We start from the raw sequence: 24,391 nt of genomic DNA on the forward strand, positions 1-24,391 counted from the left end.
TCTACTAGAACCAAAAATCCTTGAGACTTTGGGCTACTCATGTTTGAACTGTTGGGTGAAGCTTGACATTCGCCCCATGAAGACACTGCTTACCCACTCCGGATTAGATCATAAGTCAAAGATGTAAAGTCATTGGAATATGGGGACGCCACACAGGTGTCCACAAACAAGGACAGGGAGGTATCAGAATTGATGATCTCAGCCTGAAGGTACAAGTTCTGGTTCAGGTCCACGTAGTAGGGGCTGCTGGTCACCGGGTGTAAAAATGAAGATGATGCATAAAAGGACATGTTCACGTCAAAATTGCCATACTGCACTTCATTGACATCAATGGTGTCATTAGCGATGTACATAGTGTCAACCCAGGTGTTCTGGAGCATTTTGCAGCTGATATGAATGTGGAGATCCATCTTCCTCTTGATGATGGCACTTGGAGCAGCTGCTTTGAGGAAGTTGGAATAGGTGATGGTATCATTGTCTACCTGGGAGAGGAAGGCAGGAGAGCAAAGTCAAGCAAATGTCACCTGCTAAGGGAAGCTCACTGCTGATATTGGTTACGATGAGAGCGAAGTGACTCAGCCAGACTTCAGAACCCTCCCAGGACCACACAGAGAAGGTGCATGGGTGCCATGGCTCCCATTATCTGGGCTGGACATGCTGTTTAACTAGAAGGACTCCCTCCTTTCATACAACCCCTTCCTCTCCCACGTAATGGGGAGCGCAGTGTGGTGTGGGCCAGGTGTTGGGGCCTCCTAGGAGTTGCTCCATGTGAGAAGTTGGGTGTGTCTGGATGCCCCCCTGCCCTGCTGAATGGCCACGCTGAGTTCAGACTCCATGGCTCAGGGTCTTTCTTGCTTGCTTTGCTTCATTCTCGCTGTGGCTGGGAGATACCAAGGGAGGCAGCCATGCACCTGAAGGAGGGGCTGGTGGGATTAGTTTTCACCGCGCTGTTTGAATGGCTCAGTAGCTATTACCGTTTGGTATCTGAGGCTGCCGGGACTGCAAGTGACATAGGGTGGAGTTTTAGCTGCAATGGGTCTCTGACCTCTGGGGTAGGGGCTCCCCCAGAGACTCATGTGGACAGCTGAGCGATGCTGGATCACTTCCTGTCACACACCCTTTGTCACTCCCCCAGCCATGGGGATCTGTTGGGCTAAATGACTATCCTCTTCCTCTCCCACTGTTTGTTATGTGTCAAAGGATCAGCAATGACCTTGCTGGGTAACAAACAGTGTCATCTTAGCACCTAGCCCAGTACTGGCTCCCAGCAAATGCTCAGTACATCTTTGGTGAATGACAAATTGATGTCCTCTGAGTGTGTGGGTCATGCACATTGCACATATTCGAGCATTTCATGTTGTGTATTTACTGTAGTCCTAAGCCACATAAAAATATTTGCACGGTGTCTGTTCCTTGTTACTTAGATGTCATCCCAAAATTCGGAATTTAGATGATTTGCAATAAATTTACATAAAATTAAATGCAACCATTGTAAGCATGCCATCCAGTGCGGTTTGATGATAATCACCACCACAATAAAATCCAGAACATTGCCACAAGCCAAATCAATGTTTTCCTGCCCCTTTGCAGGCAATCCCCTCCAACCAGGTCAGCTTTCCATCCTACATTTATTCCCCACTCCTGAATTTTATAGAAATGGAATCATGGAGTGGTTACTCTTATGTGGCTGGCTTCTCTCACTCAGTGTAAGGTTCTGGAGATTTTCAGAGTCTGACATTTGTCCTGCTACTTCTTGGCCAAGTGGCCTTGGGCCACCTGCTGGACCCCTCAAAGTCCAGCTTCCCTGTATTTAAAGTGGAGTGACAATGAGAGAATTCTGGGTGGGTGTCCAGGGAGTATGACACCTGCTAATCCTAGTGCTCGGCCATGGGAGGATGAACAACCAACCAGTTTGCTCAGGACCGAGGAGTTTAGTAGAACATGGGACTTTTCTATGCTGACATCTGAAAAGTCCCAGACAAACCAAGACAACTGGTCACCCTAGATGGTGACAGCTCAGCTGCAGAGGCTGATTTACTGTGAAGCTAATAAAACTTCAGCTCTGGGCCTCCCCTGTGCACAGGTTCCTCCAAGGCCTAGCAGTGTGCTGGCACAGCCCTATGTTTCTGTACTTACAAAAGTAAGATACTTTTGCATTCTTCTGCTTCATGAGGCACCCGCCCCTTTCACCAACATCAACCCCAAACTGTATAAGCTTCAGGCCCTATAAAACCTGGAGCTTCCCCTGAGAGCTGCTGTGGTCCTTGCTGATGGGAAGGCAGCCTGCCATGCACCCGCTGTGCCCGACAAGGTAGGGGAAAATGGCTTGCTGACCTTCCTTCCCCATCCTTACATTTCAAAGTGGCTATAGCTACACATCATGGCACTAAGGGATAGATTTAAATCTTCACCCTCATTACCCTGGTTATACCATCATCACGTCACTGGGGTCCCCAGAATTCAAGAATCACAGCACACATCACTATAAGAAAGCTTATTCAGCAGGAGATAGAGCAGGAAACCCCAGACTTACCTGCTTGGTGGTACCGCAGCCGGAATATGGAATTGTGAACAACACCTGGCTGGCTGTTATCTGGGGCTGACACTGGTAACTTTCATTCTGGGTGGAAATGACAAGGTCCATGGCAGAATAGCCCAGGGACTGGAGGTAGCTCCTCCTCACGCTGGCTTGCATGTGGTTTGGCAGACAAAGCAACTCTGGTGGCCAAGGGCAAACAATGCAGGCAGTCAGCACCCCAGCAAGCCCACTAGGCACTCCTCCCACATAATGGTGCAGAGACCAAGATGGCGGACAAGGATGGTCCACATCGGAATAGGCCTCGCCCCAACCCCGCAGGTGCCCCATGGCTCAGGTCCATGTCTTTCTCACAAGACCCCTTTGAGGGCACAGGAACTTCAGATTCCCCTGATGGAGAAGTGGAGGCAGGATGTGAGATGAGTAAAATGTTTTGCCAACCTGCCATTTATCCATAAAGTAAAGTAATGCTCCAGCTGAATGAAGGAGATGTTATAAAATAAAGTCCTTTAGCTATGGAATGGGTCATGCTTAAAATCCTGACCGCCGGGACGCCTGGTGGCTCAGTGAGTTAAAGCCTCTGCCTTCGACTCAGGTCATGATCTCAGGGTCCTGGGATCGGGCCCCGCATCGGGCTCTCTGCTCAGCAGGGAGCCTGCTTCCTCCTCTCTCTCTGCCTGCCTCTCTGCCTACTTATGATCTCTGTCTGTCAAATAAATAAATAAAATCTTTAAAAAAAAAAAATCCTGACTGCCAAAGAGAGCTTGGACGTTCCCTCACTCAGTCCCTAGGGAATCTGTAAATCAGTCCACTTAACAGCTCAAATCGTGGCCATTAGCTGCAAGTGGCCGAGGGACCGGCTTAGTCCATCTTCAGAGAGCAGCCAGATTCGCCAAGTCTCGGGACGCAGTCACAGCGGCCAGGTGGTCGCCTGTGTCCTTGGCACTGGCGTCTCACCATCTGCTGAAGGTACGACCTCACACCTTCCTTTCAGTCTCTGCCGACCGCAGGAAGACCACAACACCGCCCGTCAGCCCGTTCTGGCCCTGGACCTCATTTCTGGGCAGCGGAGTCCCAAGACCACTGCTCGTGGCCCCTTTTGACACCAGATCAAGCCTTGGTGATGGGACAAAGCTGCTCTCATTTCTTATTCCTCAACCACAGAAGGGTTGAGCAGAGGGGCCCCCCACCACGAGCCCCCACCAGGGGACTTACTGGTGTTATCTTCAGAAGGGCTGGAGTAGTAGTTGGCCCGGAAGCCCCTCCTCGTGACGCTGCCATCGCTGACAAAGCGGATGGACATGAAGTTCGATGAGGAAGTGAGGGGACCCACGGATCCATTACAAACCCGGGCGATCAGAGGGGAACTGTGGGCGGGGCCGTCGAACACCTCAATATAGTCATAACTGCAGCCCCCTTCAAGCCTGTGGGGACAGAACGCAGAGTTTCAGCTTCCCTTTCAGCCGCGATGGGAGGCAGGGAGTCGTAGCTCAGTGAGGGGGGGGTCACATCTCTGTGGCAGAAATGCTGACAAAAGTAATAGCTGAGAATAATAGGAGGATAATTATCCCGTGACCTGCACGCGCGGATCTCCGTCCGCACATACGAAACCCACAGCCCCTCTCCTGACAGTCCTTTGCATCATGAAAGGAAGGGGTCACAGCCTGTCCTAGACCGCTTCTTCAATCAAAAAGACCCCGGCTTCCCGTTGAATAAAATAAGTAATCACGAATCTATAGTGATAGAAATACCTAACTGGACTAATGACTTTCGGACAAGTCAAATAAGCTCCCTGAGGGTTAGGTGGTCGACCTTCTCCACAGATCACATGAGCTCAAAGTACAATATCTGGGATCTAAAATGAGTTGCAATGATGAGGCGATTAAAATAATATTATAACTTATGCAAAACCCGGATGAATTTCCGAGGCAGAGATTCTCAAGGCCACAGCAACCAAAGAGCCAGAGAGACGACTGATGTGTTCAGTAGTGGCTTTCACAGAAAGAAATGATTGCACCCTCTTTCTTGGATGCCAGAAAATACTCTTACCTCTGCGTGGTCACCCCCTCCTTGGACCAATCATATAGTACTGGGACTTTGACGCTGTCTCCTCTGCTTAAAGCAGTGATTCCCACTCTTTATTAAATGAGGAACGGATAACGTAGCCTCTGCAGCCGAGATTTCCCCACCTCTGCTTGACCAGCCCCCGCCCAGAACTCACCCCCCAAGAAAGGAGGCAAGGGAGAGAAAAGGGTTAAAAAAACAACAACTGGTGTGGTTAATAGGATTCTGTGTTTTATCATTACTCCTAAGAGTCACCCTTCCCGCGGGATAACATTTCCAAGCATTTTCACCTCTTTCTCTCTCCTGACCTTCCCAGTAGCCAGAGACGAGAGGAAAGCAGGTATTTTATTCCCCTGTTTTGGCTGAGGTTCAGAAAAATTAAGTGATTTCCTGTGGTCACACAGCAAATTAGTGACAGACCCGGGACTTTAAACCAGGGCTCTTGTGCTGGTCCCACCTCCACAGGCTGCCTCTGGGTAAAAAAATTGAACCTTTAAGAGAAAATGTCAGTTGGGCCAACATCCCTCCAAAAGGCTAGGTACGATTCATTCTGTTCTAAGATATCTGCGAGGTCCCCCATGTGTTCGGCTCTGCACCCATGCACTTACTGGACATCTCTGAAGACAACGGTGACACGGTAGTTGTTTTGGACTTCAATGTCCCACAGACAATTGGCATTGTTTGGATAGTTCCCCGGATAGAACGGGCTGGTAAAGTACCCGGATGGCTGGGTCAGGAAGCCTCCGCAGGAATAATTTCCTGTCGAGAAGAAATGGAAATGTGGAGGCCCCCCGAGCCCACTGTACAGTCACCTGGGGAAATTTTTAAACAATCCCCTGGCCAGAAATTCAGCAGGAGGTGGTATAGACCCGGACTGTACAGGGAGGCTCTACTTAGGGAAGCCATCTCCTCATTTTTGTCACTGTCCCCTCACCCCCCTCCCTCGCCACCCCACCCAGTGGCACTGTCATTGAGGGGAAGGGCAAGGGGGTTTTGTCAGAGAGCCCAGAACTTATTGTTTGGGTGGGTGACATTGTGAACAGGAGCTGTTGACCAAGAAAAAAGGTAACAGTTTCCTGATTGTTGGCACAATTGTTCAGTGCTCACTGGCTCTGTGCAGAAATGAGCCAACCCTGGGTTCCCAGCGAGATGCTGGACGCTCGCCCTCAGAGAGCTCACAGCCTGGAGCGGTGCACAGGAATGAGGAAATCCTAGCGTAACGGGAGCCGGCTGTGATCAGGGTAAGCCCAGGACAGGGTGGGAGCCCAGAGCATTGGCTTCTGACCCAGACTGGAAGGAGAAAACAGAACAAGTGTTTGGAGGGGAAGCGGTCAGGCAAAAAAGTAGGGGGGGGGCGGTTCCATGCAGAGAGACCGGCCTGAGAGCCACCAGCATGCTTATCGAACGTCAGCGTGGATGGAGCGGGAGGGGTGGGGGAGGAGAGCAAACAGACAGGGAGGTGGCTCTGCGCCCAGCCGTGGAGATCTGCACCCAGAGGCCCCGAGGAGTCACGTGAAGGGTGCGAAGGTGTGGAGGCTGGGACTGACACCGGCATTTCATAAGGACGCCCCCAGTTCTTGTGTAAAGAATGGACGGGGACGAGGTTGAGGGGTCGCTGCTGCAGGAAGCAGGTGGTGAGGAGGGACGATGGAGATGGAGGGGGAAACCCTCAGGACCACGAGTTGCTGAGAATGCTTAGAGCACGCGCAGCAGCCCCTCCGACGTGGGCCATCGCAGCTGTTGGTGGCTCCGCACGGAGTTCGGTGATGAGGCAGGACCCACTGGCCTTCACTGACCAGGGCCTGGTGTCTGAGGGAACAGGCAGGACCTACACGAGTGCCTGGCCTCTCCTGGGGGCTGACTGGAGATCTGAATCTTAGGCTGGCCGGGCTCCTGCTGCTCAAAGAGGAGCCCAGAGGGAGGCCCAGCCCTGCTCGGGTGGGGACATCTGCTGCACAGGATACCAGTGCCAGGAAGACTTAAGGGGCAATTCCTGGGAGAGCGAGGGGCATCCTGGGAACAGCTGTGGAGAGGGCCAGCCAGGGGGCTGGGTAGAAATCACAGGGACTTACCGTGCATTATTGGCGGGCTTCCTGGAAAGGGAGAGGAGAAAAGCATTAGTCTCGGAAGCATGGTCGGAGGAGGGGCTTGCACGAGACAAGGGCACACCCATGTGACTCACAGTCTGATCCCTTCTATGAGCGTACTGGTGGGTCATGGAGTTAGGGCCGTAAGGCCTGTGCTACTAGCGGGAGGCTCCAGGCAGTTCTTCCCAGCTGCTCCCCCAGCCCCATCATCACTTGGGGGTCATCAGGGCCACAGCCAAAGTCACAGCATCACTTATTCCTCATTTCCTACTTGTCTGGCATTGTCCTAAGGGTTTACACGCATGAGACACTTAGGTCTGTAATCGCCATCGGAAGCAGGTGCTTCGTGACCATCTCCTCTTCGTACAGGAGGAGACTGAGGCTGACAGATGCGATGTCATTGCTAAGGGTCCCAGAGCAAACGGAAGGGTGAGAACACACATGCACGCCAGCTGTGCAGCCGCATAACGGCCCCAGGGTCTGGAAACCCCCAGAGATGAGGCGGCCCCTGCATGGCCTCCTGGAGTGGAAAGACCAAGGGCACAGCCGACAAGCTCCTGGTCCTGGGCTGCCCCGCATTACCGGCCTTGATCTGAGGATCTGCCTCCCTCAGAGGGCCTAGAAAAGCGACTCTCCACCAAGAGGTGGCCCAAGCTCCAGAGGGAGCACGAGTCACCTTGGGGCAAAAACACCAAGAAAGCAACAAAGTGATTATTGTCCTTGTTCAGTGGAGTCCAGGGATCATCTTGACTGAGCGGGAGTGCTGGCCCTTGGAGAGCACCCTGCAGTGTAACTGATACCCCAGGTTTCCCGCCAGTTGACAAGAAACAGTGGGAAGTGGGGTCTAGAGCACAGTTTCTGCCATAGAAGGCCTGGGCTTGCATCTTGTCTCTGCCTTTATCAGCTCCATGAACTCGAGCAAGTTACAGAAACTCTCTGCCTCAGTTTCTTCTCCGAAAAATGGGAGTGCTAATAAAGTCTGCCTCGTCAGATTCCTGTGCGCATTAAATGAGATAATACACATGAACCCTGAGAGCGGGGCCTGGTGCGTAACAAGCGCCCAACGGTATCAGCTGCTATTATCTATCACAGAATGCTAAATCATATTAATAATATTAAGCATTTAAACTTTTGTTGGTTGGTTTAACAGACCATTTAAAAATTCCTAGTCACTGAGTGATAACAGAAATCAAAATTGACTCGTATCTTGTTTTCAAAATTGGTCCCTGTTGTAGCATCTATGAACCAGCACAAGAACTTCACCTTCCACCATGGCCAAGGACTATTCTGGCGTATGCAAGGACCACATTTTGTACATCCATTCACCAGGATGAACTTTCAGATTGTTTCCATTTTAGGGTTATTAGGAACTCAGCTGCCCACCTGTGAACATTGCATGCGGTCACATGCTTTCCTTTCTCCTGAGTGTACGCCTAGAGCTACGGTTGCTGGGTCATATGGTAACTCAATGTTTCACTTTTTGAGGAGCGACCGAAGGGTTTCTCCAAGTGGAGGTACCATTTTATATTCCCATCAGCCGGGCGTGAGGGCTCTGACTTCTCCACATCCTCACCAGCGCTTGTCATTATATGAGTTTTTAATTCTAGCCAACCGACTGGGTGTGAAGTAGAATGTCTTTGTGGATGTGCTTTGCATTTCCCTGATGGATAGTGATGTGACACACATGTGCACTGAAAAAACTCAATGACATAACCAAGTGGCCACATTTGCATATGCTGTTGACTATTGGTATCTCCTCCGTGGAGAAAAATCTGTGCAGATCCTGTGCTCATTCTTTCACTGGGTTATTGGACTTTTTATTATTGACTTCTAAAAGTCCTTTATGATTCTAGATGCAAGTCTCTTATCAGATGTGTGATTTGCAAATATTTCCTCTGTTTCTGTGGAAAAATGGTGCTTCTCAAAGATAATTTAGCCTTTAAAATATGCCTACCCTTAAGTTCTATTTCTATACTGGGAAGTAATAAAAAATGAAGCTAAAGTTTCATAACACCGGGTATGCATTACAGATTTCTAAAAATGGAATAGACACAATTGTAAAATAAAATAAAAGTATTACTGTATGTGATTACCTAAGTATATAGAATAGACTCAGAAAGAATTGGTTCTTTTGTCCTGTGATTACTAATTGTTTAATGAAATCATGATAGATCCATAGAATGAAAAACTGCATGCCCATTCAATTTTATGGTGTAAAAATAATTTTAATACCATAAAAATGCCAATGTTAAGGACATAAAAATAAGTATTCTATGCTCATGTGGAAACAGATCTTATAAAATAAGGCATAAGGCACGCTGTCATTTGTGTATGTGTCCACACGAGCGAATATATCAAAATGTCAATTGGGATTAAATATTCACCCATTCATTCGTGTGTTCATTTATTCCTTCTAGAAACATTTATGTTGTGCCAGACACAATGCTAGGTAATAAGGATGCAAGAGGGTAAAAGGCAAATATGGTCTCGGCCCTCAGGGAGCACACAGTTTGGCATAAAAGTTAAGGACGATCTTTTGCAAACACACTTTGCTTTTGCAATTCACCAGCTTAAAACTTGCCAGCAGCTCTGACCGTCCTTAGGATAAAGTCAGGAGTTCTAACCTGCGCACAGAGCTCCCCCAAATGATCTGACAACAGCCAAGCTCCTTCCCACCCAGGCCTACAAAGTGTTCCCTCTGGCTAGAAGGCAAGGCAGAGGGTACACTGGCTTCTCCTTGTGTGCATTGGCAGAAGCGGCACCTTTGTAAAGAACATCCCCTTATCACTTGATCAAGTTAAGCCTCTGGGAATATGCCTTCTTTGCACACCGAACTTCCCCCCTGAAACACCTGTAACACCTGTAATTACATCATAAATTTGGTAGTAATTAATAACTACTGTGAGCTTCCTGAGGGAGGAGATCAGTTTCTCTTCCAACATTCTGAAATTTTACAACAGTCCTGATGGCCACTGGAACACATATATAGCAAAGACCTTAGACTACTTAACATCAGAAGAGTTGGCACTTCGTAAGCACATTCTATGTACCAGCCACAAGGTTCGCTTAAGGCCAGTAGATTTCTTTCTTTTCTCTGGGAAAAATGGGGAAGGGATGCAAAGACTCAAAAGCTATTCTGCATCAAGGATCACTCATAAGAATGAGGAAATGTGAACAACGCAACTGAGGACTAGTTCACTATTTCATGGTCAGAGCTGTGTAATGAAACACAAGGCAGGCATCTAAACGGCTGGGGAGGAAATATTCAATGACAGAAACAAGTGGCCATATCACTTCTTAAGAGTGAGGGAAAGCTATGGAGCAGCAGCCACGAGGTAAAGTTCACTTGGAAAGGATCGATTATTTGCGAAAATATCCATTCATTGTCTCCCTTCCTTCTCTCAAAGCTCCTGAGGTACCCCAAGAAATATAGCCTTTAAGGTTCTTCTTTGAAGAACGACTTATTTCACTTCCTTTGAAGAAGGGGAAGTAGGTCTCCTTATTAAAACGAAAGTCATCCACCCAGCTGGGGGGATAACAAGGCTGAGTGTCTGGAAGGTAGAGGCTGGCTGTGTGTGGGCAACTTGGGAGCGGTATGCAGCGGGGAGGCTGTATTTACAGGCTGACCTGGGCTGTGCATGGACAGACACCTGCTGCATTGACAGTCAACCTGTTGATGAGAAGCCCAAGCCCTCAGGCGGAAACACGTCAGACTTACCAGTAGTGGTTGCAGGTGATGAGTGCCACCAATCTGGAAGGAAAATGAAGTGATTTTGGGATTTGATTGGAAAAGTTTTCATTCCATGGTCATTAGTTTGGTAAGGAAACGTAACTGCACAGCAGTCTCTCCTTGCGTGCAGGACTTCTCAGAACCTGGACAATTCCAGTGTGCACTGCGAACGGCCCAGATGGCCTAGAGGATGGAGCTACACTGCACAACAGACTTGGCACTGAATGTTTTCACTGTGGGGTAAAGGAAACCTTGGGGATTACTCTCCCAACGGGATAGGATTCTTGAACGCACAAGCCGTGGTAGGAGTTTTCCTTGGTCGTATTTCCCAAATGATCACAATTCTGACTTGAGCAGTTGCTCTCCTCTGAAATGAACAGAGGAGACCAAAAATCGTTCCACTGCAGTGGCTCTGGGCAAACCTGGCAGCAGACAGTGGCAAGGGATCCTGGTGGGCACTGAGGCTAAGCTAAGTGGGAGCCCAAGTCCTGGGGATTCAGCTGGTCACTGTAACAAATACCAGAGTCCTCAAAGAGAAGGGCCAGACCTCTTCTTCAGTTCCTAGAAACATGAGCATTGAATTCCAGAGAGGAAACATGCTGGGCTGGGATACAGCCACTCACCTGGGGTAGTAGTAGTGCTTTGTCCACCTGCAAAATAAGAGGACACGTCATCAGTCTATGGGAATGCTGTGCAGAAAGAAGCCTCATGAGATCCAGAGAACCAGAAACGCTGAGTGCCTGACCCCCTGTCGCTAAGAAGACTTTCAGAGAGGGGTTCCGTGGTAGCCTCACGGAGGATATCACCAAAAAAAAAAAAAAAAAAAGTACTGCAGACATTTGTTCTCACAACTTTTACGCCCACTAACACACGGCTGTTCAACGGGCTGATAAAGATGCTGTGTCCTGCCGTGAAATTCAGCCACATCAATATGATTGGGGATTGGTGATGCACGTTCCTCTCAAGCTAAGAGGGAAAATGGCCGCCCTTCAGAAAGCTCAGGACGATGAAGCAACCGTGAGAGAAAATAGTTCTTCTAGAGAATTAACAAGCCAACGTAGAGGCTCAAAATCTTGAGGACCCACCTGAGCAGACGACACCTGCGTCCTCGTGGTGCCCGCAGTTGTGCGAGTTCCAGCCGTTGTGAGGGCAGCTCCACAGGTAGGACTCATGCCCGGAGCAGCGCACGTCATCCAGCACAATCGGCCCCGAGCCTTGGCCAAACCGGGCACTTCCGGGAGCCGACGTGGCCCAGCCGCAGCCCACCTGCCTGCACACCACGTTGGCGTCATTGTTGTCCCAGCTGTCGTCACACACGGTGCCCCAAGAGCCTCGGTACAGGACCTCCACGCGGCCCTGACAACGGTTACCTCCGTTCACCAGCCTCAGGGCCAAACCTGAATCAGTCCCTGAGGGATCAAGAACAGAAATCCCCCTTCGTGTCTATCTCAAGCTCATGAGCTTAGAACATTTGTAAGACCCAAGGGCTTGACCTCGCCCTAATCCCTGGGGACGGAATGACCTTCAACATGCCAAAGGTCAATCGTCAGCACAGGGAAGAGCGGAGACATCCCAGTCAGCTCAAGGCTGAGGACGCTCCACTGAAAGAAGCAACCCAGGACCTGGATGGAAGTGACGGGGTGGACAAGCCTAATGTGCCCTGGGCACACCCAGCATAGAGCTCTACAGCCACTGGGGCACGACGGGACCCGTGCCTCAATGGACAACTTCTAGTCTTCCGCAGAATTCTGACGTGGTTCTGCCAACATCCCAGGACGGGATGCCCCTCGGGAAGAGAGGTACAGCCCAGCACATGGCCCTCCTCTTCTCAGGGCTCAACCCCATGGCCTGGGATCCACGAGACCAGCATGGTTCCAGCAGTCCTAGAGAGGTCTCCAGGGCTTACGCTGAACTCCTGGGGGAGGACTTTTGCTGAACACGAGCCCGGGATCCCCATGGAATCAGTGGGCCACCCTGTAAGATCAGAACCTGGATCTGATCTTCAGAGACTTCTCTCTCTATCCCCCAGAGACACACGCGTGTGCGAGCGCGCACATGCGCATGCACACACACACACACACACACACACACACACACAAACACAGGGAGGAGGATAGGGAAGGACACACCATGAGATGCCTCCTGTCATTTCCAAACCCAAGCTTTATCTAGAAGCTGAGAATGACCCTGGGAGGGTGGAGGAAATATTTACCGAAATCTGGGGTTGAAGCTGTGGTGGTGGCGAACCAGGTGGTGTCTGTATAGGGCAAGAATGGGAAAGACCAGAGTTAGACATCATGGAAAGCATTTGGTGAAAGCCGTTTGTGGCAGGCATTGTGACAGTTGTCCGTCTGCATCCTGCCACATGCCGCCTGGGTGGGCTGTTCAAGTCTCCCGCTCTACTAGCTTTTCCGGGACAAGGCGTTGGGGAGGCCAACCAGGTGCCTCCACATTTCGAACCCTGGCTTGCTTTTTGTCCCGCAGAAAACGTTTGCCACGCATCTCTCTTGACTCATGTAGATCTGAGGGCTTTGGCATAGCAAAACTTGGAGAAAAGAGTCAGGGGTGTTGAGGGTCAGCACGGAGCCAAATAGCTCTCTCAGGACCTAGAGCACCTGCGTCACCTGGGACTCTCCCACCCCTTGCAACTGCTGTCCCTGCCTCGTTGGAAGCACATCTGTGGCAAAGGAATCGGAGGCTGTCCCTGACCCAGGGACAGGAGCCAGCCTGCCCTGGTCGCTCTTGGGTAGGAAGGCGCCAGTCCTCAGCGTCCATTCTCCCACTCAACCTATCTGCCCGGATTACACGAGAGCTGAGATTCATGGTTCATGGGCCAATTCCATGAAGCCGCAGGACGCCATTTAGTGGGACAGCTTCCACATCCTGGATGGAACTTCATGGACTCATGGGAACGGGACACTCTTGGGAATCCCACATCCAGTTAAGACTCTTGTGAATCTCACATCTGGTTAAGGATTGCCAGGATCTCAGTGACAGTGGAGAACATTAAAGTGTCCACAGGTTCTCCAAAGAGTGGTGGTTTTGCCAGCGTGACAGAAGAAGGGTGGGAGGCAGATAATAGCCTGAGGACAGTAGCCGAGGACTCACCTGGCGGGGTTGTGGACTGAGGCCAAGCAGCTGAGAGAAAGAAACAAGAGTCAGTCACGCAACACACAGGTGCCCCAACATGACCAAGGTTGAAGAAACTCGGCGTATACCACCTGAGATCCTGTTTCTACGTGCCGTCAGGTGGACTGAGCCAGGCCCCGCCCTGAATCCCTCAGTCCTCTGGGAGCTGAGGGAGGAGATCAGTTTCTCTTCCAATATTCTGAAATTTTACAACAGTCTTGATGGCCACTGGGCCACATATATAGCAAAGACCTTAGGATACTTAACATCAGAAGAGTTGGCATTTCGTAAGCACGTTCTATGTCCTAGGCACTATGTTACTTTAGTCCAGTAATCTTATTTCTTTTCTCTGGGAATAATGGGGGAGGGATGCAAAGACTCAAAAGCTATTCTGCATCAGAGGATCACTCATAAGAATGAGGAAATGTGAACAACGCAAGTGTCCCGCAACTCAGGACTAGCTCACTATTTCATGGTCATAGCTGTGTAATGAAACACAAGGCAGGCATTTAAATGGCTGGGGAGGAAATCTTCAATGACAGAAACAAGTGGCCATATCACTTCTTAAGAGTGAGGGAAAGCTATTTAGCAGCAGCCACGAGGTAAAGTTCACGTGGAAAGGATCGATTATTTGCGAAAATATCCGTTCATTGTCTCCCTTCCTTCTCTCAAAGCTTCTGAGGTACCCCAAGAAATACAGCCTTTAAGTTTCTTCTTTAAAGAACAACTTATTTCACTTCCTTAGAAGAAGGGGAAGTAGGTCTTCTTATTAAAAGGAAAGTCATCCACCTGGTTGGGGGAATAAAAAGGCCGAGTGTGTGGAAGGTAGAGGCTGGCTGTGTGTGGGCAGCTTGGGAGCGGTATAGAGCAGGACGACTGTATTTACAGGCTGACCTGGGCTGTGCATGGACAGACACCTGCTGCATCGACAGTCAGCCTGGGGATGAGAAGCCCAAGCCCTCAGGTGGAAACACGTGAGACTTACCAGTAGTGGTTGCAGGTGATGAGTGCCACCAATCTGGAAGGAAAATGAAGTGATTTTAGGATTTGGTTGGAAAAGTTTTCATTCCATGGTCATTAGTTTGGCAAGGAAACGTAACTGCACAGCAGTCTCTCCCTGCGTGCAGGACTTCTCAGAACCTGGACAATTCCAGTGTGCACTGCGAACGGCCCAGATGGCCTAGAGGATGGAGCTACACTGCGCAACAGACTTGGCACTGAATGTTTTCGCTGTGGGGTAAAGGAAACCTTGGGGATTACTCTCCCAACGGGATAGGATTCTTGAACGCACAAGCCGTGGTAGGAGTTTTCCTTGGTCGTATTTCCCAAATGATCACAATTCTGACTTGAGCAGTTGCTCTCCTCTGAAACGAACAGAGGAGACCAAAAATCCTTCCACTGCAGCGTCTCTGGGCAAACCTGGCAGCAGACAGTGGCAAGGGATCCTGGTGGGCCCTGAGGCTAAGCTAAGTGGGAGCCCAAGTCCTGGGGATTCAGCTGGTCACTGTAACAAATACCAGAGTCCTCAAAGAGAAGGGCCAGACCTCTTCTTCAGTTCCTAGAAACATGAGCGTTGAATTCCAGAGAGGAAACATGCTGGGCTGGGATACAGCCACTCACCTGGGGTAGTAGTAGTGCTTTGTCCACCTGCAAAATAAGAGGACACGTCATCAGTCTATGGGAATGCTGTGCAGAAAGAAGCCTCATGAGATCCAGAGAACCAGAAACGCTGAGTGCCTGACCCCCTGTCGCTAAGAAGACTTTCAGAGAGGGGTTCCTTGGTAGCCTCATGGAGGATATCACCAAAAAAAAAAAAAAAAAGTACTGCAGGCATTTGTTCTCACAACTTTTATGCCCACTAACACACGGCTGTTCAACGGGCTGATAAAAATGCTGTGTCCTGCCATGAAATTCAGCCACATCAATATGATTGGGGATTGGTGATGCACGTTCCTCTCAAGCTAAGAGGGAAAATGGCCACCCTTCAGAAAGCTCAGGATGATGAAGCAACCGTGAGAGAAAATAGTTCTTCTAGAGAATTAACAAGCCAACGTAGAGGCTCAAAATCTTGAGGACCCACCTGAGCAGACGACACCTGCGTCCTCGTGGTGCCCGCAGTTGTGCGAGTTCCAGCCGTTGTGAGGGCAGCTCCACAGGTAGGACTCATGCCCGGAGCAGCGCACGTCATCCAGCACAATCGGCCCCGAGCCTTGGCCAAACCGGGCACTTCCGGGGGCCGACGTGGCCCAGCCGCAGCCCAGCTGCCTGCACACCACGTTGGCGTCATTGGTGTCCCAGCTGTCGTCACACACGGTGCCCCAAGAGCCTCGGTACAGGACCTCCACGCGGCCCTGACAACGGTTACCTCCGTTCACCAGCCTCAGGGCCAAACCTGAATCAGTCCCTGAGGGATCAAGAACAGAAATCCCCCCTTCGTGTCTATCTCAAGCTCATGAGCTTAGAACATTTGTAAGACCCAAGGGCTTGACCTCGCCCTAATCCCTGGGGACGGAATGACCTTCAACATGCCAAAGGTCAATCGTCAGCACAGGGAAGAGCGGAGACATCCCAGTCAGCTCAAGGCTGAGGACGCTCCACTGAAAGAAGCAACCCAGGACCTGGATGGAAGTGACGGGGTGGACAAGCCTAATGTGCCCTGGGCACACCCAGCATAGAGCTCTACAGCCACTGGGGCACGACGGGACCCGTGCCTCAATGGACAACTTCTAGTCTTCCGCAGAATTCTGACGTGGTTCTGCCAACATCCCAGGACGGGATGCCCCTCGGGAAGAGAGGTACCAGCCCATTCATGGCCCTCCTCTTCTCAGGGCTCGACCCCATGGCCTGGGATCCACGAGTCTAGACTGGTTCTAGGACTGGTTCCAGCAGTCCTAGAGAGGTCTCCAGGGCTTACGCTGAGCCCCTGGGGGAGGACTTTTGCTGAAAATGAGCCCGGGATCAGTGGGCCACCCTGTAAGATCAGAACCTGGATCTGATCTTCAGAGACTTCTCTCTCTATCCCCCAGAGACACACACGCACACATACACACACACACACACACACACACACACACACACACACACACACACAGGGAGGAGGATAGGGAAGGACAAACCATGAGATGCCTCCTGTCATTTCCAAACCCAAGCTTTATCTAGAAGCTGAGAATGACCCTGGGAGGGTGGAGGAAATATTTACCGAAATCTGGGGTTGAAGCTGTGGTGGTGGCAAACCAGGTGGTGTCTGTATAGGGCAAGAATGGTAAAGACCAGAGTTAGACATCATGGAAAGCATTTGGTGAAAGCCGTTTGTGGCAGGCATTGTGACAGTTGTCCGTCTGCATCCTGCCACATGCCGCCTGGGTGGGCTGTTCAAGTCTCCCGCTCTACTAGCTTTTCCGGGACAAGGCATTGGGGAGGCCAACCAGGTGCCTCCACATTTCGAACCCTGGCTTGCTTTTCGTCCCGCAGAAAACGTTTGCCACGCATCTCTCTTGACTCATGTAGATCTGAGGGCTTTGGCATAGCAAAACTTGGAGAAAAGAGTCAGGGGTGTTGAGGGTCAGCACGGAGCCAAATAGCTCTCTCAGGACCTAGAGCACCTGCGTCACCTGGGACTCTCCCACCCCTTGCAACTGCTGTCCCTGCCTCGTTGGAAGCACATCTGTGGCAAAGGAATCGGAGGCTGTCCCTGACCCAGGGACAGGAGCCAGCCTGCCCTGGTCGCTCTTGGGTAGGAAGGCGCCAGTCCTCAGCGTCCATTCTCCCACTCAACCTATCTGCCCGGATTACACGAGAGCTGAGATTCATGGTTCATGGGCCAATTCCATGAAGCCGCAGGACGCCATTTAGTGGGACAGCTTCCACATCCTGGATGGAACTTCATGGACTCATGGGAACGGGACACTCTTGGGAATCCCACATCCAGTTAAGACTCTTGTGAATCTCACATCTGGTTAAGGATTGCCAGGATCTCAGTGACAGTGGAGAACATTAAAGTGTCCACAGGTTCTCCAAAGAGTGGTGGTTTTGCCAGCGTGACAGAAGAAGGGTGGGAGGCAGATAATAGCCTGAGGACAGTAGCCGAGGACTCACCTGGCGGGGTTGTGGACTGAGGCCAAGCAGCTGAGAGAAAGAAACAAGAGTCAGTCACGCAACACACAGGTGCCCCAACATGACCAAGGGTTGAAGAAACTCGGCGTATACCACCTGAGATCCTGTTTCTACGTGCCGTCAGGTGGACTGAGCCAGGCCCCGCCCTGAATCCCTCAGTCCTCTGGGAGCTGAGGGAGGAGATCAGTTTCTCTTCCAATATTCTGAAATTTTACAACAGTCTTGATGGCCACTGGGCCACATATATAGCAAAGACCTTAGGATACTTAACATCAGAAGAGTTGGCATTTTGTAAGCACGTTCTATGTCCTAGGCATTTTGTTACTTTAGTCCAGTAATCTTATTTCTTTTCTCTGGGAAAAATAGGGGAGGGATGCAAAGACTCAAAAACTATTCTGCATCAGAGGATCACTCATAAGAATGAGGAAATGTGAACAACGCAAGTGTCCCGCAACTCAGGACTAGCTCACTATTTCATGGTCATAGCTGTGTAATGAAACACAAGGCAGGCATCTAAATGGCTGGGGAGGAAATATTCAATGACAGAAACAAGTGGCCATATCACTTCTTAAGAGTGAGGGAAAGCTATGGAGCAGCAGCCACGAGGTAAAGTTCACTTGGAAAGGATCGATTATTTGCGAAAATATCCATTCATTGTCTCCCTTCCTTCTCTCAAAGCTCCTGAGGTACCCCAAGAAATACAGCCTTTAAGTTTCTTCTTTGAAGAACGACTTATTTCACTTCCTTAGAAGAAGGGGAAGTAGGTCTCCTTATTAAAACGAAAGTCATCCACCCGGCTGGGGGGATAAAATGGCTGAGTGTCTGGAAGATAGAGACTGGCTGTGTGTGGGCAACTTGGGAGCGGTATGCAGCGGGGAGGCTGTATTTACAGGCTGACCTGGGCTGTGCATGGACAGACACCTGCTGCATCGACAGTCAACCTGTTGAAGAGAAGCCCAAGCCCTCAGGTGGAAACACGTGAGACTTACCAGTAGTGGTTGCAGGTGATGAGTGCCACCAATCTGGAAGGAAAATGAAGTGATTTTGGGATTTGATTGGAAAAGTTTTCATTCCATGGTCATTAGTTTGGCAAGGAAACGTAACTGCACAGCAGTCTCTCCTTGCGTGCAGGACTTCTCAGAACCTGGACAATTCCAGTGTGCACTGCGAACGGCCCAGATGGCCTAGAGGATGGAGCTACACTGCGCAACAGACTTGGCACTGAATGTTTTCGCTGTGGGGTAAAGGAAACCTTGGGGATTACTCTCCCAACGGGATAGGATTCTTGAACGCACAAGCCGTGGTAGGAGTTTTCCTTGGTCGTATTTCCCAAATGATCACAATTCTGACTTGAGCAGTTGCTCTCCTCTGAAACGAACAGAGGAGACCAAAAATCCTTCCACTGCAGCGTCTCTGGGCAAACCTGGCAGCAGACAGTGGCAAGGGATCCTGGTGGGCCCTGAGGCTAAGCTAAGTGGGAGCCCAAGTCCTGGGGATTCAGCTGGTCACTGTAACAAATACCAGAGTCCTCAAAGAGAAGGGCCAGACCTCTTCTTCAGTTCCTAGAAACATGAGCGTTGAATTCCAGAGAGGAAACATGCTGGGCTGGGATACAGCCACTCACCTGGGGTAGTAGTAGTGCTTTGTCCACCTGCAAAATAAGAGGACACGTCATCAGTCTATGGGAATGCTGTGCAGAAAGAAGCCTCATGAGATCCAGAGAACCAGAAACGCTGAGTGCCTGACCCCCTGTCGCTAAGAAGACTTTCAGAGAGGGGTTCCTTGGTAGCCTCACGGAGGATATCACCAAAAAAAAAAAAAAAAAAAAGTACTGCAGGCATTTGTTCTCACAACTTTTACGCCCACTAACACACGGCTGTTCAACGGGCTGATAAAAATGCTGTGTCCTGCCATGAAATTCAGCCACATCAATATGATTGGGGATTGGTGATGCACGTTCCTCTCAAGCTAAGAGGGAAAATGGCCACCCTTCAGCAAGCTCAGGACGATGAAGCAACCGTGAGAGAAAATAGTTCTTCTAGAGAATTAACAAGCCAACGTAGAGGCTCAAAATCTTGAGGACCCACCTGAGCAGACGACACCAGCATCTTCTCCATGGCCACAGTTGTGCGAGTTCCAGCCGTTGTGAGGGCAGCTCCACAGGTAGGACTCATGCCCGGAGCAGCGCACGTCATCCAGCACAATCGGCCCCGAGCCTTGGCCAAACCGGGCACTTCCGGGGGCCGACGTGGCCCAGCCGCAGCCCAGCTGCCTGCACACCACGTTGGCGTCATTGGTGTCCCAGCTGTCGTCACACACGGTGCCCCAAGAGCCTCGGTACAGGACCTCCACGCGGCCCTGACAACGGTTACCTCCGTTCACCAGCCTCAGGGCCAAACCTGAATCAGTCCCTGAGGGATCAAGAACAGAAATCCCCCTTCGTGTCTATGTCAAGCTCATGAGCTTAGAACATTTGTAAGACCCAAGGGCTTGACCTCGCCCTAATCCCTGGGGACGGAATGACCTTCAACATGCCAAAGGTCAATCGTCAGCACAGGGAAGAGCGGAGACATCCCAGTCAGCTCAAGGCTGAGGACGCTCCACTGAAAGAAGCAACCCAGGACCTGGATGGAAGTGACGGGGTGGACAAGCCTAATGTGCCCTGGGCACACCCAGCATAGAGCTCTACAGCCACTGGGGCACGACGGGACCCGTGCCTCAATGGACAACTTCTAGTCTTCCGCAGAATTCTGACGTGGTTCTGCCAACATCCCAGGACGGGATGCCCCTCGGGAAGAGAGGTACCAGCCCATTCATGGCCCTCCTCTTCTCAGGGCTCGACCCCATGGCCTGGGATCCACGAGACCAGCATGGTTCCAGCAGTCCTAGAGAGGTCTCCAGGGCTTACGCTGAGCCCCTGGGGGAGGACTTTTGCTGAACACGAGCCCGGGATCCCCATGGAATCAGTGGGCCACCCTGTAAGATCAGAACCTGGATCTGATCTTCAGAGACTTCTCTCTCTATCCCCCAGAGACACACGCGTGTGCGAGCGCGCACATGCGCATGCACACACACACATACACACACACACACAGCCACACACACACAAACACAGGGAGGAGGATAGGGAAGGACACACCATGAGATGCCTCCTGTCATTTCCAAACCCAAGCTTTATCTAGAAGCTGAGAATGACCCTGGGAGGGTGGAGGAAATATTTACCGAAATCTGGGGTTGAAGCTGTGGTGGTGGCAAACCAGGTGGTGTCTGTATAGGGCAAGAATGGGAAAGACCAGAGTTAGACATCATGGAAAGCATTTGGTGAAAGCCGTTTGTGGCAGGCATTGTGACAGTTGTCCGTCTGCATCCTGCCACATGCCGCCTGGGTGGGCTGTTCAAGTCTCCCGCTCTACTAGCTTTTCCGGGACAAAGGCGTTGGGGAGGCCAACCAGGTGCCTCCACATTTCGAACCCTGGCTTGCTTTTTGTCCCGCAGAAAACGTTTGCCACGCATCTCTCTTGACTCATGTAGATCTGAGGGCTTTGGCATAGCAAAACTTGGAGAAAAGAGTCAGGGGTGTTGAGGGTCAGCACGGAGCCAAATAGCTCTCTCAGGACCTAGAGCACCTGCGTCACCTGGGACTCTCCCACCCCTTGCAACTGCTGTCCCTGCCTCGTTGGAAGCACATCTGTGGCAAAGGAATCGGAGGCTGTCCCTGACCCAGGGACAGGAGCCAGCCTGCCCTGGTCGCTCTTGGGTAGGAAGGCGCCAGTCCTCAGCGTCCATTCTCCCACTCAACCTATCTGCCCGGATTACACGAGAGCTGAGATTCATGGTTCATGGGCCAATTCCATGAAGCCGCAGGACGCCATTTAGTGGGACAGCTTCCACATCCTGGATGGAACTTCATGGACTCATGGGAACGGGACACTCTTGGGAATCCCACATCCAGTTAAGACTCTTGTGAATCTCACATCTGGTTAAGGATTGCCAGGATCTCAGTGACAGTGGAGAACATTAAAGTGTCCACAGGTTCTCCAAAGAGTGGTGGTTTTGCCAGCGTGACAGAAGAAGGGTGGGAGGCAGATAATAGCCTGAGGACAGTAGCCGAGGACTCACCTGGCGGGGTTGTGGACTGAGGCCAAGCAGCTGAGAGAAAGAAACAAGAGTCAGTCACGCAACACACAGGTGTCCCAACATGACCAAGGTTGAAGAAACTCGGCGTATACCACCTGAGATCCTGTTTCTACGTGCCGTCAGGTGGACTGAGCCAGGCCCCGCCCTGAATCCCTCAGTCCTCTGGGAGCTGAGGGAGGAGATCAGTTTCTCTTCCAATATTCTGAAATTTTACAACAGTCTTGATGGCCACTGGGCCACATATATAGCAAAGACCTTAGGATACTTAACATCAGAAGAGTTGGCATTTTGTAAGCACGTTCTATGTCCTAGGCATTTTGTTACTTTAGTCCAGTAATCTTATTTCTTTTCTCTGGGAAAAATAGGGGAGGGATGCAAAGACTCAAAAACTATTCTGCATCAGAGGATCACTCATAAGAATGAGGAAATGTGAACAACGCAAGTGTCCCGCAACTCAGGACTAGCTCACTATTTCATGGTCATAGCTGTGTAATGAAACACAAGGAAGGCATCTAAATGGCTGGGGAGGAAATATTCAATGACAGAAACAAGTGGCCATATCACTTCTTAAGAGTGAGGGAAAGCTATGGAGCAGCAGCCACGAGGTAAAGTTCACTTGGAAAGGATCGATTATTTGCGAAAATATCCATTCATTGTCTCCCTTCCTTCTCTCAAAGCTCCTGAGGTACCCCAAGAAATACAGCCTTTAAGTTTCTTCTTTGAAGAACGACTTATTTCACTTCCTTAGAAGAAGGGGAAGTAGGTCTCCTTATTAAAACGAAAGTCATCCACCCGGCTGGGGGGATAAAATGGCTGAGTGTCTGGAAGATAGAGACTGGCTGTGTGTGGGCAACTTGGGAGCGGTATGCAGCGGGGAGGCTGTATTTACAGGCTGACCTGGGCTGTGCATGGACAGACACCTGCTGCATCGACAGTCAACCTGTTGAAGAGAAGCCCAAGCCCTCAGGTGGAAACACGTGAGACTTACCAGTAGTGGTTGCAGGTGATGAGTGCCACCAATCTGGAAGGAAAATGAAGTGATTTTGGGATTTGATTGGAAAAGTTTTCATTCCATGGTCATTAGTTTGGCAAGGAAACGTAACTGCACAGCAGTCTCTCCCTGCGTGCAGGACTTCTCAGAACCTGGACAATTCCAGTGTGCACTGCGAACGGCCCAGATGGCCTAGAGGATGGAGCTACACTGCGCAACAGACTTGGCACTGAATGTTTTCGCTGTGGGGTAAAGGAAACCTTGGGAATTACTCTCCCAACGGGATAGGATTCTTGAACGCACAAGCCGTGGTAGGAGTTTTCCTTGGTCGTATTTCCCAAATGATCACAATTCTGACTTGAGCAGTTGCTCTCCTCTGAAACGAACAGAGGAGACCAAAAATCCTTCCACTGCAGCGTCTCTGGGCAAACCTGGCAGCAGACAGTGGCAAGGGATCCTGGTGGGCCCTGAGGCTAAGCTAAGTGGGAGCCCAAGTCCTGGGGATTCAGCTGGTCACTGTAACAAATACCAGAGTCCTCAAAGAGAAGGGCCAGACCTCTTCTTCAGTTCCTAGAAACATGAGCGTTGAATTCCAGAGAGGAAACATGCTGGGCTAGGGTGCAGCCACTCACCTGGGGTAGTAGTAGTGCTTTGTCCACCTGCAAAATAAGAGGACACGTCATCAGTCTCTGGGAATGCTGTGCAGAAAGAAGCCTCATGGGATCCAGAGAACCAGAAACGCTGAGTGCCTGACCCCCTGTCGCTAAGAAGACTTTCAGAGAGGGGTTCCTTGGTAGCCTCACGGAGGATATCACCAAAAAAAAAAAAAAAAAATACTGCAGGCATTTGTTCTCACAACTTTTACACCCACTAACACACGGCTGTTCAACGGGCTGATAAAGATGCTGTGTCCTGCCGTGAAATTCAGCCACATCAATATGATTGGGGATTGGTGATGCACGTTCCTCTCAAGCTAAGAGGGAAAATGGCCACCCTTCAGCAAGCTCAGGACGATGAAGCAACCGTGAGAGAAAATAGTTCTTCTAGAGAATTAACAAGCCAACGTAGAGGCTCAAAATCTTGAGGACCCACCTGAGCAGACGACACCAGCATCTTCTCCATGGCCACAGTTGTGCGAGTTCCAGCCGTTGTGAGGGCAGCTCCACAGGTAGGACTCATGCCCGGAGCAGCGCACGTCGTCCAGCACAATCGGCCCCGAGCCTTGGCCAAACCGGGCACTTCCGGGGGCCGACATGGCCCAGCCGCAGCCCAGCTGCCTGCACACCACGTTGGCGTCATTGGTGTCCCAGCTGTCGTCACACACGGTGCCCCAAGAGCCTCGGTACAGGACCTCCACGCGGCCCTGACAACGGTTACCTCCGTTCACCAGCCTCAGGGCCAAACCTGAATCAGTCCCTGAGGGATCAAGAACAGAAATCCCCCTTCGTGTCTATGTCAAGCTCATGAGCTTAGAACATTTGTAAGACCCAAGGGCTTGACCTCGCCCTAATCCCTGGGGACGGAATGACCTTCAACATGCCAAAGGTCAATCGTCAGCACAGGGAAGAGCGGAGACATCCCAGTCAGCTCAAGGCTGAGGACGC

General features: G+C 50.8%; 1 protein-coding gene across 4 annotated transcripts in view; it reads right to left on the reverse strand.

The window, feature by feature from the left end:
* Window positions 1–24,391, reverse strand: part of DMBT1 (deleted in malignant brain tumors 1) — a 61,741-nt gene that overhangs the window by 2,874 nt on the left and 34,476 nt on the right. For all 4 annotated transcript variants that reach the window (XM_080823378.1, XM_080823376.1, XM_080823377.1 and 1 more), the window contains 23 exons: window positions 23,880–24,203; window positions 23,420–23,446; window positions 22,785–22,817; window positions 21,779–21,808; window positions 20,882–20,926; window positions 19,747–20,070; window positions 19,284–19,310; window positions 18,649–18,681; window positions 17,642–17,671; window positions 16,746–16,790; window positions 15,627–15,950; window positions 15,167–15,193; window positions 14,532–14,564; window positions 13,526–13,555; window positions 12,630–12,674; window positions 11,503–11,826; window positions 11,041–11,067; window positions 10,406–10,438; window positions 6,673–6,693; window positions 5,209–5,359; window positions 3,752–3,960; window positions 2,534–2,718; window positions 94–482 (listed from right to left, as the gene is read on the reverse strand). In XM_080823378.1, coding sequence (XP_080679504.1) covers window positions 94–482; window positions 2,534–2,718; window positions 3,752–3,960; window positions 5,209–5,359; window positions 6,673–6,693; window positions 10,406–10,438; window positions 11,041–11,067; window positions 11,503–11,826; window positions 12,630–12,674; window positions 13,526–13,555; window positions 14,532–14,564; window positions 15,167–15,193; window positions 15,627–15,950; window positions 16,746–16,790; window positions 17,642–17,671; window positions 18,649–18,681; window positions 19,284–19,310; window positions 19,747–20,070; window positions 20,882–20,926; window positions 21,779–21,808; window positions 22,785–22,817; window positions 23,420–23,446; window positions 23,880–24,203 — 2,716 coding nt within the window. The remainder of the gene's footprint in view (window positions 1–93; window positions 483–2,533; window positions 2,719–3,751; window positions 3,961–5,208; window positions 5,360–6,672; window positions 6,694–10,405; window positions 10,439–11,040; window positions 11,068–11,502; window positions 11,827–12,629; window positions 12,675–13,525; window positions 13,556–14,531; window positions 14,565–15,166; window positions 15,194–15,626; window positions 15,951–16,745; window positions 16,791–17,641; window positions 17,672–18,648; window positions 18,682–19,283; window positions 19,311–19,746; window positions 20,071–20,881; window positions 20,927–21,778; window positions 21,809–22,784; window positions 22,818–23,419; window positions 23,447–23,879; window positions 24,204–24,391) is intronic.

The sequence above is a fragment of the Martes martes genome (genome assembly GCF_963455335.1).
Source record: "Martes martes genome assembly, chromosome: 14".
Taxonomy (NCBI): Eukaryota; Metazoa; Chordata; class Mammalia; order Carnivora; family Mustelidae; genus Martes; species Martes martes.